Raw genomic sequence first — 14,800 nt, forward strand, 5'->3', positions numbered from 1 at the left:
ACTTGGCTTCTCGCAGTGAGGGAACCGCCAGAAGGCCCTCGGCGCTGGACCTCAGCATCCGGGCAGAATGATGGGGGTGGAGATGCTCCTTCAGGTATACTGGACCGAGGCTGTTTAGGGCTTGAAAGGTCAGCACCAACACTTTAGTCGAGGCCCTTTAGTCTAGGCAGGGGTTCAGATCCCCTCCGTGGGGTAGAACGTGGTCTGATAACACCAAGGTTGCAGCTTCGATCCCCGTATGCATTGCAGCTGCGCTGCAGGGGCTGGACTAGAGAGGATCCTCGTGGAAGAGAGTGACCACCACCCTGAGAAGGGAGCAAAAAACCGCCCACGACCCTAAGTTCTTTTGATAAATCCCAGGAATTCCAATGAGATTATTTGCAGGTAAATCCGGCAGCGATCCAGCGCTGGCTGGGGAGAGGACATTTTTTTTTAACTGTTTTTATTTTTCTGTACTTTGTTTTTTCCCCCCTTCTTTTTATTATTCTGTAATCTTTTTTTTTTTTGAACCTTTAATAAATATCTTTTTTAAAAAATGAATTTTAAAAGCGTTTCTATATATATATATGATAGCAGGGGTGTAGCTACCAACTGTTTTACTTAAACAAATAATTAGCAAATTGTTTATCACATTGGGCCTTACTGCTATATAATTTTTTAAAAGGTAATTACTATACTACGGAAGTTTTAATTAACAGAAAATCAACTACCAGGAAAATATATGCGTGATTGGGGAGAGGACATTTGTTTCTGAGTAAGCAAGCAGAGAAGCAACAGCGACCCTCTCTGAGATCATTTGGAAGGGATCTCCAAGGATCATCTAGCCCAACCCCATGCAATGCAAGAAACTCGGGATCTCCCTGAGCTGCCCTGAGCCTAGCAAGCCACCAGGCGTGCAATTTGATCCCTCCACGATCCGTTGCCTGCCCTTCCCGTTGCTCCCCTGCATGGATCCAGGGGACGCCACTTACCAAGAAACTACAATCCCCACAATGCCTTGCGCCCAAACCCGGGCTTCTCCCATCATCTGATTGGCCAGGACTTGTTGACAGGGAGAGGTTAGCGCTTTCTATTGGTCGGGGAGCCCACGAAAGGCGGGCTTCTTCCTTTCGTCCCGCCTCCAGAGGCTACGCGCTCTGTACTCGGGCCAATGATCGCCGAGGCAGCGATCGGACTGGCGGCGCGGCTGGCCAATGGGCGTGAAGGCGCGAAGGGGGAGAGTTTCGAACGGAGCCGCGGCGCCGTGAGGGGAAAAGAGCGGCGGGAGCTCTGAGGCGGGAAACGTGAGGTAAAAAAAGGGAGCAAAAGGGCGGCTTTTTGTGAGGGGGAAAGCGGCGGGGGGCGATGGTTTTAGGGTGGTAACGGTGCCCGAAATCTCCCTGGGCTCCCTTCCCGGGCGAAGAAGCCTCGGCGCCCCACTTTGGCGCCGAACTCCCCGCACGTAGAAAAGGAGCTCCTCAGGGAGGAAGCGCGGAGGGCTTGACCTAATAAAGAAAAGATATAGCGATAAATAAAATGAAGGGGGGGGGGAGAGAGAAGAGAGACATAGAAACGGTTCTTGTCCCTCCGGGCGCCGGTGCTTGCGGGGTTCAGGAGAGGCAGGGTGAAGCTGCGGAACTCCCTGCCACCGGAGGCAGCGAGGGCCCCCGACCCCGAGCGGCTTGGGAAGAGGGAGGTGGCGGGGGAGCTTCGGGGGAGCAGCCAAAGGCCACGAGACAGAGGGAGGGAAAGAACTAGACGCCCATCTATCTCTATATGGAGGAGAAGCAGAACCTCTCTCTCCCCCGAGATATATGTGTGTGTATAAAATCTATAAAGATAGCTTTGAAAGAGGATTAGACAAATTCACCGGGGCTGGACTAGATGACCCCTGAGGTCCCCTTCCTGTTGGGTCTGGTTTCAAACCCTGAGCTATCCTTGCAACAGAGAGCCAGTGAATTGCAAAGACAGGGAGGATCCACGAATAGATCTTTATTTTACCTAAGTGCATGCACAGAAAGAATGGCCGACCCCGGAGGACTCTTGGAAACAGGCTTTTAAACATTCAATAATAATAATAATAATAATAATAATAATAATAATTTATTATTTATACCCCGCCCATCTGGCTGGGCCTCCCCAGCCACTCTGGGCGGCTTCCATAAAAACCAAAAATACAGTAAAATATCACACGTTAAAAACTTCCCTGAACAGGGCTGCCTTCAGATGTCTTCTGAATGTCAGGTAGTTGTTTTTCTCTTTGACATCTGGTGGGAGGGCGTTCCACAGGGCGGGCGCCACCACCGAGAAGGCCCTCTGCCTGCTTCCCTGTAACTTGGCTTCCCGCAATGAGGGAACCACCAGAAAGCCCTCGGCGCTGGACCTCAGCGTCCGGGCAGAATGATGGGGGTGGAGACGCTCCTTCAGGTATACTGGGCCTTTGAGGCCGTTTAGGGCTTTTAAGGTCAGCACCAACACTTAGAATTGTGCTCGGAAACATACTGGGAGCCAGTGTAGGTCTTTCAAGACCGGTGTTATGTGGTCTCGGCGGCCGCCCCCAGTCACCAGTCTGGCTGCCGCATTCTGGATTAGTTGTAGTTTCCGAGTCACCTTCAAAGGTAGCCCCACGTAGAGCGCACTGCAGTAGTCCAAGCGGGAGATAACCAGAGCATGCACCACTCTGGTGAGACAGTCCGCAGGCAGATAGGGTCTCATCCTGCGTACCAGATGGAGCTGATAAACAGCTGCCCTGGACACAGATTTGACCTGCACCTCCATGGACAGCTGTGAGTCCAAAATGACTCCCAGGCTGTGCACCTGGTCCTTCAGGGGCACAGTGACCCCATTCAGGACCAGGGAATCCTCCACACCTGCCCGCCTCCTGTCCCCCAAAAACAGTACTTCTGTCTTGTCAGGATTCAACCTCAATCTGTTAGCCGCCATTTTCTCCTTACTCCCCTAATTCCTGTTGGTTTAAGAAATTGCCGCAGACAGACTTCCTTGAACGCCTTTTTCCTACCTTACTCCTTGATATGTGCCCCCACCGTTACATACAGTCACATGCATCCCATGTACATTTAAATTAGTAATTTAAGGACAAAGGGTGTGTCTTTTAATATTCATGGGGTATTTATGCGTGCGTACTTTCTTAAGTCAGCACCTGCTAATTCTTGTTGTCTTAGATTGTAAATCTTTCACTCTTAGCGCCTCTTGGCTATCTACAGGCCTTGAGCAATAAAATGAGTCCTTAACCTTAACGCATTCCAAACAAGAGCTGGTAAGAGGTAATTAACAAGTAGATGCGGGTGGCGCTGTGGGTTAAACCACTGAGCCTAGGACTTGCCGATCAGAAGGTAGGCGATTCGAATCCCCACAACGGGGTGAGCTCCCGTTGCTCGGTCCCTGCTCCTGCCAACCTAGCAGTCCGAAAGCACACCAAAAGTGCAAGTAGATAAAGAGGTACCACTCCGGCGGGAAGGTAAACAGCGTTTCCATGCGCTGCTCTAGTTCGCCAGAAGCGGCTTAGTCATGCTGGCCACATGACCCGGAAGCTGTATGCCGGCTCCCTCGGCCAATAAAGCAAGATGAGCGCTGCAACCCCAGAGTCGGCCACGACTGGACCTCACAGACAGGGGTCCCTTTACATTTAACAAATAGACGCAGGTGGTGCTGTGGTCTAAACCACAGAGCCTAGGGCTTGGATCAGAAGGTCGGCGGTTCGAATCCCTGTGACGGGGTGAGGTCCCATTGCTCTTTCCCAGCTCCTGCCAACCTAGCAGTTCGAAAGCACAAAGTGCAAGTAGATAAATAGGTACCGCTCCAGCAGGAAGGTAAACGGCCTTTCCATGCGCTGCTCTGGTTCTCCAAAAGCGGCTTAGTCATGCTGGCCACATGACCCGGAAGCTGTGTGCAGCAACCCCAGAGTCGTCCGTGACTGGACCTAATGGTCAGGGGTCCGTTTACCTAACAAATAGACAAAAGAAGAAATTCAACTTCAAAAAGCCAAGTTGATGGACTGCAAACTGGCTTTATTTAGCTTAACACTTGATAGATTCCTCCAGCAGGGAAGCATAGACAGCAAGCACAAATTTATGCAGAAGCAAATATAGCTGGTTATTTTATATAAAAACAGGATCAATAATCATTTCTGACCCCACATTCCCACTCTACAATTCTCTTATTCTGCTCTTGCGAGAGGCAAGGGATTTCTGTGGTTCTCCCATTAGAGGCAGCAGTGCTTCTGAATAGCAGTTGCTGGCAAGTGTGCTTTTTCTCTAAGCTTCTTGTGGGTTTCTCTGTGGGGCCTCAACCAAACTGGATGGGGCCCCATTTAGCCTGATCCAGAAAGCATCTGCTTCCTTAAGCGTCTACGCTGCTCTGGCCCAGCCAGTTGATGGAGCCTTCTGGCCTAGGGCTGCCTAAGCCTGCTCCCCCCCAGTGCTTTGCACCGCAGCTCTCCTCAGCTCCAGCCAGAATGCAGAAACTACTCCACTGCCTGATTTTTGGTTGAAGCATGTGAGCTTGTTGGAAGAAGCGAAAAGACCCAGGCTGTTTTATGCTGCTGTCCCAAGGCTAAAGGGTCTACCAGTATAAACTGGTCTGGGGGGGGCGGATCAGGAATATCAGTGGCTTGCAAAGATAGGCAAGGGATGCAAACATGAGTTCTCATTCTAATCCTGGCTCTGCAGGCAGATAGATCACACCTGTCAACACATAACTGACTACCGCACCTGCCTCTGTCTTGTAGGTGCTTTGCTGAGAACATGGCGTTTGTTACTCCAAGGAAGCGAAAACGCAGTATCGACAGGTGAGATTGCCAGTGCAAGTTATCCAAAAGCTTTAGCTACTGTTGTGACTTGAAAAATCAGAGGGAATTATTTTACTGTTGGTCTTGGGATGCTACAAAACGATTGGAATGTGCAACACCCTGCTCTCTTCCTCTTAGGTACTTTCATTCTTCACTTTCCAAATTAATGATTAAGAGATTTGGTTTAACATTGTCCAAATTGGAGTAAGGTGTATTGTAAGTGTTATGTACTGAAGTTCTCACCCTGGGCCAGCCGGGGGATACTTTAGATAGTTTTTCACTCAGGTCCACGTATGCAAATAAGGGATTGAAAGTGATGTTCAGTGATTGGATAGTTACAGAAAGTTGTTACAGTTGTGTTGTACTGGAGCTCTATATAAGCAGGCTGGCTGAACCCTTTAGTTCAGTTCTGTTCTGGCCTGTGAATAAACAAGAGCTGTTTGAAGAATCGCTGTGTTGTCTGATATGTTCACCCACAACTTAACAGTGAGAGACACTGTTGTGTTATTTCATTTAGATCCAGTTTGTGATCCAATATTTTGTGTAATGAATTTCCTGTGATAATACAGGAAACTAATTATGTTTCTTCTGAATTCACTGATTGCTTAACATAATTTAATAGGAAGAACAGAGAAAGGAGTAGGAACCCATATCCTTACCTGTAAATTTTTATAACTTGATTTTTTTTTATCAGCTTCCAATATGTATTTGTCATCTTACACATCCATCACATGTGGAAATGCACCAAATTTCAGTATCTTCAACTGGCTAATCTAGCTCTTAAAAGATTGCATAGGTTCTTCTAAAGTTAGAATGATGTCATATGCAAAAAGTTTTACCCCCCCCTTTAAGTAAAGAGTGAAATATTAACTTTATATTGTTGTAATGGATTACACTTCCTCACACCAGCCAGACCCCAACCCCCAGTCCAGTGCCCGAACCGTAGAGGATGTAATGACCGTCCCTCAGGAGCCTCTGGGTAATGTAACGGAAATTCTTACTGTCATTTTCTTTTCCCAGAGTCTCCTGAAGGACAGTATCCACCACACTGGGAGAGCCTTCATGCTTCATTAGTTGTATCTGGAGGAAGCGATTTAAACTCAGTGCACTAACTTTTCTTTTATATGGTCTGTGTATGATACTTTGGATATGGAGTCGTCACCGGCTATAGTTGGTGTTTTACTGTGTTATGTTTATGCATAATGAAAATAAACATTAACTTTACATTTTGCAGCTTGTTACTAGTACACAGGAATCCAGCGAAAAAACTGATGATGGAATTCGTTGGGGATCTGCCTGTAACAGATCCTGCAGGACACCATACTGTATCTCAAATGCTGAGTTTCCAAGATGAAGAAAAAGAAAATCAAAACCTGTCCCAAGCATCAAGAATATCACAGAAGCTTGATAAGTCTCCACTACAAACAGCCAGTGTGCCAGAGGGGATACAAAGGGAGTTTCCACAGAGAATGTCTCCTGAGTGTGGCAGCGCATACAGTTCCACTGTACCCCCCAGCTCCTTTTACAACAAAGGGAAGCAATATCTAAACCTGCTGGAGAGGAAACTAGCAAATGAAAGCCATCCTCTGAATCCAAGAAATGATGACGGAAACCTACCTGCTGCCAACAAGACTGAGACAACACAGCTGAAACTGATGGCAAACAGGAGCAGAACTTCAAAAGCATCCAAGCGGCCTGCTGCTTCCAGGCAGGCCAGGGCTTTGTCGAGAAACACAAAAAAAGCCAAGGTAGAGGTGGTGCTTCCCAAGCCTGTGGAGGGGAACAAGGATGCTAACTGTGCTATTCAAAATAAAGTGGAGACTCCTTTTAAAGTATTAAGCATGAAATTCAAACCTGTACCGAAACTCCAGACGGGGGCAGCATTCTTTGCCACTGGAAAGAAATGGCAGCCTGGCTCTAAGAAGATACTTTCATCTCCATTGTCCCCCTGCTCAGTTAGCAAGCCCACAGTAAAAGAGAGACAGGGCAGACACCTGGCTCATTCCAAGCTCTACTTGTCCACTGAAAGCGAAGCAACGGAAGCAGGCAGGAAAGGAAGCCCCAAAGAGAAAAAATACGATCGTGTGGAAGATGCTGTGAAATTGATCTGCAATACAAGGCAGGAGACTCTGTGTGAAGTGGACCTGTTGCAAGATACCAGCCCTCTCCAAACGTCTCATTCTGGTTGCTCAGAGACTCTGGTAGAAAAGGAAGCTGATGCTGGAACTCAGGTATGTAGAATCTATGAAAACTGGTAACCAAAGTTTGCATTTATGGAATTTCTGCTGCGATACACAATTTTGGAACTTCACCGTGTGTAGACAATGTTTTGTCCACTGAATATTTATTTAATTTGTATACTGTCCTTCACCAGAAGAGTGATTCAAACATAAAAATACAAAATGAGAACACATAATGCATAATGCATAATAAAGCAAATAGCAAATACAAACCAATCATTCCCCTCCCACAAACACATTTTAAAAAGCCATAGAGTGGTAATCAGCCAGATGCCTGGTTGAAGAGAAATGTTTTCACTTGGCGCCTAAAGATATGTGTGAGGAATGTGTGTGATTGCTCACGAAGATAACAGCCAGGACTCCGACCTGGCTTTTACAGGTTTTATTGAATGCAAAAACTATGTACAGTGCAGAAGTCCAAAATCCATGTCTGCCTCAATCACTAGCAGATTCCGGAAGTGGTTTCTTCTGGTTTGCCCTCCAGCACAAAAGCCTGGGAAAACCCCCGCTCTGCCTCTTCTCTTTACGCTAACTTCCCTGGCGAAAACTGCCGTATTCTTCGCCTTATAGGACGCACTTTTTCCCCTCCCAAAATGAAGGGGAAATGTGTGTGCGTCCTATGGGGCGAGTGCAGGCTTTCGCTGAAGCCTGGAGAGCGAGAGGCGTTGGTGCGCACCGACACCTCTCGCGCTACAGGCTCCAGGAAGCTATCCGCAAGCCTTCCGCGCCCGGGGGGAGTTCCCCCAGGGGCGCAAGGCTTGCAGCCTGCAGTGCGGAGCACAGGGCGCCCTCCGGAGGACGCCCCGTGCTTCGCGCAGGTGTCCGCAGTCTGCCGCCCGGCGCGTGGGGCGCCCTGAAGCAGAGCGCCCCTCGCACCGGGCAGACATCCGCAGCGTGGGGAGCCCTGCGGGAGTTCCCGTAGTGAGCCTTTTCATCCGTTTCTCCTGAGGGCTCGCCTTCACCACACTCTGACAAGGTGCAGCTGCTCAACAAAGGGGGAGGGGCTCTGTACGTTCCTGCCTCTCTCCCCTCCCCTGATGGCAGCCCCCTGACAATATGTAATGAAGGCTCCAAGTGAGCCTCCCTGTGTGGAGCATTCCACAAACTTGGAGCAGAAAATGTCCTTTCTTGTGTTGTCGCCCTCCGGACCTCTTGTGGAAGAGACATCAAAAGAAGGACCACAAATGATGATTGCAGGGTCTGGATCTGTTCATATGGGGAGAGGCGATCCTTCAGGTATTATGGTGTTGAATGCACTGTACATTAGCAGGTTATACGCCATCCTTTAATTCTTTTTTTTAAAATCTCACAAGCAAGCAAAGAAAATTTCAGTTAATATAACACAGTATAATAAACACTTAATATTAACACAGGTGTCAAAATCAGTAAGATCCAATAAAGCCATAAATTAACACTACTTCAGAAAAAAAATACTGAAAGGCCAAAGCCAAAAATTCATAAAATTTGATATCTGAGTAGCCTCTCTGCAGTAGGCTTTCCATGTATGAGATGTCAGAATTGGGTGCGGGGATGAGGACACTTCTAGTCACCACACATTTTAACTTTCAGCAACTTGGAGACTTGAAAAAGGGTTTCATAATGTTCAGCAGTAAAAATGAAGAATTTGCAGAAATCTCTGCCTTCCATTCACAGAATTCACTGGGTCAACAAGCCTGATAGCATGGCAACAGTTTTAGATATGTTACTATGCCATGGTCACTCTGGCATTCCATGACAGCTAGTGCATCTTATTAAATCCCACCTTTCTTCCATGACATGGAGGGTGGTGTTTGCAGTGGTGGTTTTCTATTAAGCCACTGACCAGACCTAGATCTGTGCTTCTTTTCAGCAAGGTTGCTCCATTGCATTTCTTCATATCATTCCCTCAAACCTTAAATGGAAACTTCTGAAAGGGTAACCAAGTAGCAAAATTTATTATTGGGGCACCTTGAAAATTTGCCTTGTCGAAAAAACATTTGTCTTCTTCATTAGGACCCTGAAGAAATCTTGCAGGGATCACCCAAAAACGTGGACAAGCACGAGACTGCCTCTTCCAGCAAGCTTTCTAGTACGATAATCAAGGATAAGCGTAAGTAACATTGAGAATATATTACAGTTTCAGATGCATCTGTTCTGTGTTCATGGAAAGCTTGGTAGGCCACCCTATCATGTTCATCACAATACTCTGAATAGAGAAAGTTCTCCATGTCATTGGGACCTGGCACAAATTGCCAATGGAGGATAGAAATCACATTATTTTTTTCTCTTTTCCCCAGAGCTATCTTCATCAAGTGACACCCATCCATTTTTCAGTACGCCTTCCAGCAACAAAAAAAGGTATGGCAATCTTGTTCTGATATTCAGAAGTGATATGTAGGTGAAAGGAGTTCTTCAGTTTTGATACTTTTCTTTATGAACCTGTTTTCCCCGGTGAATATTTACTATATAACCCATTACTACAAGATATAAATTCCTTAAATAAATTTCAGGCCATACAGTCTCTCAGATGAGCAGTCTTCAGCTGTATCATTCAGTCCAGTAGGACAGAAGGTTCCTGCCATTCTGAGAACCAGCAAGAAGACAAAGGAACTGAGCAAAGATCAGATGATCATTGTAAGTATATTTCTGAATATATCGTTAATGACTGTCAGGTCAACTAATGCCATGCAACTTGGAGCTTCTATTTTAGAATAGAAAAGCCCACCTTAGCTGCTAATCAGTTTTATAAACATTGCTCCTAAAACATTGTACAGTTTTTTCCTGATGCCTCAGGCTGGTTTGGGCATTGCAACATGGTAACTCCCTCTTTCCCCTGACAGGATGCTGGCCAGAAACATTTTGGTGCCACTGTCTGCAAATCATGTGGTATGGTCTACTCAGCTGCGAGCCCAGAAGATGAACCACAGCATGCCCAGTATCATCAGCGGTTCCTTGAAGGAATAAAATATGTGGTAAGACACAAACTAAATGCACCATGGTATCCTTTGTGAATTGATTTTGTTTTGGACAACAGAATTCCCTAGAGCATACCTTGCTAAATGGAACAGGGAATTCTTAGGAAACTGAGCACAAATGTTATCTGAGCTCAACAATCCAGCACACACTCCAGCATTTTGTGTGAGTTGCCATATAAAAATTATGGAAGTACTTCACTTGAGTGTCTTTTGCATGGCTGAGACTCTTCATGGTGCCTTCCAGATGTTTTGGAGTACAACTCCCATTGTTCCTGAATATCGGCCTTGCTGGCTACGACTGATGGGAGTTGGAGCCCAACATCTGGAGGCCCAGAGGTTGGGGAAGACTACAGTAAAGGATCACGCAGGTTGTTTTAATCATGACTAATATATATAGTGGTTTACAACTCTCAAGAATTAAACTCTTGGGCATCTACACTTTTTGCCCTCTTCTGTCTTTTTCTCCTTTTGATAGAGCTGGAAGAATGAACATGTCGCTGCAGAATTCTGGGATGGAAAAATTGTCTTGATTCTTCAGGATGATCCAAAATATGCCATCAAAAAGGTGCAGTGCTGACTTTTCTTCTAGTCTTGCTCCTCCAAATGGGAGTGGTCTGCTACTTGCTGCAAAGGAAGAATCTGGAGCATACACTCCTGGTTCTTTTTTCTTTTAGTTCTGGATTGACCCTTCTCACAAAGGTGGGTGTGGTTCACCCCAAACAGCTTGGTAGGCCTGCAGGCTGGAGATTCTCCACAACTGGTGTAAAATATTTGCCCTACCTCCAAGTGAAATGAACTAATTTTAAAGTGTGTACAGTGGTACCTCGGGTTACATACGCTTCAGGTTACAGACTCCGCTAACCCAGAAATAGTACCTTGGGTTAAGAACTTTGCTTCAGGATGAGAACAGAAATCGCATGACGACGGCGCAACGGCGGTGGGAGGCCCCATTAGCTAAAGTGGTGCTTCAGGTTAAGAACGGACCTCCGGAACGAATTAAGTACTTAAACCGAGGTACCACTGTATGTGTTCTTGTTTATTTATTATTATTTTTTAATTTTTTTTTAATAAGGAAAAGTCTCCACCTTCCTCACCATATCAGTTCTATTTACTTTTTCTGGCTCTTTTCCTTTTTAGTTTGTTAAATTTGAATTTTAAAAAATTAACTTGTTTGGAGCAAAATTAGGGTGTTTTTTCCAGCCACACTTCTTGTATTGTTACAAAAAAATACACCCGTTGCCTCAGATTTTAGGATTTAATCATGAATTCTTCAGTTGTTTCTGCGGATAACTGCTGGAAGGCACAGTACCAATGTATTTAGAAAAAAATGTTTGTTGTGACCTGGATTGAGTTTTGTCTGGTTTAGTTGCTGAGCTTTATATATGGCATTTTCCTTGCACAGGCTGAAGCTGTACGGGAGCTTGTAGATAATGAGCTTGGATTTAAACAAGTTGTGTTGCGCTGTCCAACCCAAACATATCTGTTTGTATCCACTGAAAAGAAGATTGTTGGCTGCTTAATTGCTGAGCCGGTCAGACAGGTGAGTAACTTGCCAAGTGGAAAGAGCGATAATCTGGATCAGGGCAGACCCTTGATACAGGAGTTCATCCTTAGAGGTGTTTGTGACTTGGCAAAGAGAAGGAGCAGTGCAGTTGACTAGACTTCTTTCAGCCATGTGTCTTGCTGCTTGAATGAAGCAAACCACTTTAGTCCTAAGAACTCGGTCTGCTCGTAACTCTTACTGCTCTGAAAGCAGGGTTTTGTCACTTGGAGCAAAATCTTTTGACAGTATGGAAACCGTTTAAAAGCAGTTGGGAGTGTCTGCTGTTCATTCTTAGATGTGAAGGGAAACATATTGCTAGAAATGGGAAGTGAAAGTTCCTCATCAAGTCTGATAAATGTGGAGTGGAGCTCTGGCTGCAAGTCTCCACTGTGCCTGGCAACTCCTCTTTCTGCTTGTAGTTCTAGGTCCTTGCTAGATGGGACTCAGTGAGCTTACCTTTCCTTAGCTAGTGGATTCTGTTGGGTTAGTTCCCTTTACAGAGAAAGAAGTGTCATCTGCTTAACGAAAGCTGCACAATATACCTCTTCCAGAGCATTAAATTGCTCTTGTCCTAGATAAAGGAAAAAGTAAATGGGGAGGAGAGGCCAATTGCAAGAAAAATGAATATGCACATTTTCTCTGCTGTCTTGTATGTCAGAACAAATCTGTCTTTTAGAGCCTTTTAGCTGGTCCCTTATTCTGAACTAACAGCATTCTAAATGAGTTTCTGGGCTGGTATCATTCCACTGTAGCTCTCCCCCAGAGATGAGCCCACTGACACATTCCCATGCCTAGATGGCTGGCTGTTCATAGCATTTTAATTGTGGTGATTGTTAATCTGTTGCTGTAAAAATAGCTTCTTAAAGGCTAACAAATGTTTTATGGATAACATTTGTAGGTAACTCTGCTTCACCAAGAATAATTGAAGCACTTCTGGCATTTGGTGCAGACACCCCAAACATGATGCTTTGGGCATTGTGGTGCGTCCCATTGAAGCCTTGCATAAAGAGTTCTTTGTTAGAGGCTTGCTGCTGTTTCCCCCACCCCACTGCCTTGTTATAAGCGTATCCTGTTGTTCCTAGGCTTACCAAGTGCTTTCAGAGCCTCCAGCAGTGTCAGGGTCTCCTACTAATGACAGTCTGGAGCCTCAGCGTGCCTGGTGCTGCTCAACAAAGCCAGAGAAGGTGTTTTGTGGGATCAGCAGAATCTGGGTGTTCAGCCTGATGCGGAGAAGAGGCATTGCCAGTCGTCTAGTGGATGTGATGAGGTAAGGAAATGTAATATCTGAAATAAAAGTAGACAGTGTTCTCAGATATGACCTTCTGGGATTACAGCCAGTTTTCAGTTTGTTTTAAAGGAGGTTTACCAGCAAGTAATACTTAGGATCTGGTTCCTGCTTAAAGATCTAGTGTATGAACCACATACAGCAGGGTGTTGAGAGAAACTTGGACTTAACTGCCTCTCTGACTCCCAAGCCTGGTGCATATGCTTTGGTCAGTGATAGTTTGGGGCTCTGTATAACAGAAACGAAACAATCTTCGTTCCTCCTCACCCCACCCAAGGCCCACTTTCTGATGCAGATCACATCCTTGCAAACACCCCATGCATAAAACATTCTTCATGAACCAAGGCTTGTGAGAATATATTACCGTACAAGTATGCCCCAACCATCACCGACAAGAGGTTTGCAGATCCTATACAACACATTGAAGCTTGGTGGGAGTCTTAAGTTTCAGATAACACTAGTTTTTTTAAAACAAGCTTTTCCTTCTAATCCAGAAAACTGTGCCCACTGATTGTGAGTGTTCAGTGATGAGGGAAAAGGCACTCCTTGCATGTCCGGTGTGTTCCCCATTTCTTTAATACTGACAAATTTAAATATACAAACTGACCACAAATTGAAATGAGCATGAAAACAGGACTGGATCCTTGCGTTACATTGATAACTTTTCTTTTCTTTTCTTTTCCAGACGTACATTCTTATTTGGCTCTTTCTTAAACACCAACGAAATTGCTTTTTCTGATCCCACACCAGATGGCAAGCTATTTGCAGCCAGGTATTGCCAAACACCCAACTTCCTTGTTTATAATTTCATTAGTTAAGGTCAGTTGAGGGTGTCTTCCTACGAAGATTCAACAAGCTATTTTGTCATTTTCCTTGTGTTATATTCTGCATTTTAACATTGTAATATAAATTAGGAGCGGCAACAAACCATGTTTGTGTTGCTTTAAAAAGTTTTATTCTGAAAGTTGAAACTTTCAAAGTTGATTGTAAGTTTTAGGTGGTACGAAGAGAAGGCCAATTTAGTCTATCTGTAGCTGACATCTGCTTGAGCTATTTGTATCCTCTGCCTCCAGCGTTCCGAAACTTTGAACTCCTTCTGTCAAAACTATTACTATAATAGAAGATTGGCTTCTTTGTTTAGCCAGCTGGATCTGAGGTGAGAGTTTGAAGTCAGGGGCCAGTGGTCCTTCAGATATTGGACCTAATGGTCAGAGATGACTGGAGATGTAGTTCTGCAACATCTAGAAGGTGACTGATTCTCCATTCTTGCTTTAAGCTAAAGAAAGTCACTCTTGACAAAGAGTGAGATCTTCCTCACAGAATGGAGGTAGGAAGAGTCTGAGATGTTCTAATGCTGCTATGGGCCAGTTAAATATTCTTTTTGCACCTGTTGGTGGCTGCACAGCATGAGGCTACTTCTGCAATCCTAAAGCATTGGATTTTGAATCCTGAGCCTGTGTTTGGGAACTGCTGCAATTATTGCACTAAACCTTGTTCGAACGAGTGTGTTCAAATAAAATATTTGTGTAATTTCGTCTCTGTGTTCATGTCAATATTGCTGTGTCTGGTGGGGTTTGTTGGCTTCCATCTGTCTTGGGAGACAATGGAAAAGTATGCCTTTGTGGGCGAAGTCTGTTAGGAATATGATAGGGGTGCCAAAAAGTCTGGCCCATAAAGAGAACCTGTAGCAGTCCTCACAAGTTTAAACGGGGTTAAAACAAAAATCACCTATATCCTTTCACTTTTAATGAAAATCATTGATAGCTAACTTACTACACTATTGTCTTTTTCTATATGCCCAGATATGCTTTTCTATTCTACGTGCACCAGAAATGTAAAGCCTATAAGGCAGAGAGAGAGAAACTTCCACTTGAATAACAGTGGCTGAAAAGAACTGAAAAGCTCCCTCCCTTTCCGATTAGATTGCTAAGAGAATGTGGGGTCAGAGAGATAGAGAAGAGAATCAGGTGTAGATTATTGATCATGTATTAC

At 45.1% G+C, this 14,800-nt stretch overlaps 1 protein-coding gene across 2 annotated transcripts; it reads left to right on the plus strand.

Moving 5' to 3' along the window:
• Positions 1 to 1,169: 1,169 nt before the first annotated feature.
• ESCO2 (establishment of sister chromatid cohesion N-acetyltransferase 2) lies at positions 1,170 to 14,338 on the plus strand. Of its 2 annotated transcripts, none has more exons than XM_081854712.1 (11): positions 1,170 to 1,288; positions 4,668 to 4,786; positions 6,021 to 7,017; positions 9,019 to 9,115; positions 9,303 to 9,363; positions 9,516 to 9,639; positions 9,846 to 9,977; positions 10,456 to 10,545; positions 11,383 to 11,520; positions 12,606 to 12,790; positions 13,494 to 14,338. In XM_081854712.1, the coding sequence occupies exons 2-11, from the start codon at positions 4,743 to 4,745 to the stop codon at positions 13,624 to 13,626; spliced, it is 2,001 nt and encodes a 666-aa protein (XP_081710838.1). In that variant the 5' UTR covers positions 1,170 to 1,288; positions 4,668 to 4,742; the 3' UTR covers positions 13,627 to 14,338. The 2 variants fall into 2 exon arrangements, with proteins under 2 accessions (XP_081710838.1, XP_081710839.1); XM_081854713.1 differs by having other exon boundaries at positions 1,171 to 1,288; positions 4,727 to 4,786.
• Positions 14,339 to 14,800: the final 462 nt, after the last annotated feature.

Source organism: Podarcis erhardii, assembly GCF_964252035.2.
Source record: "Podarcis erhardii genome assembly, chromosome: 3".
Lineage (NCBI taxonomy): Eukaryota > Metazoa > Chordata > Lepidosauria > Squamata > Lacertidae > Podarcis > Podarcis erhardii.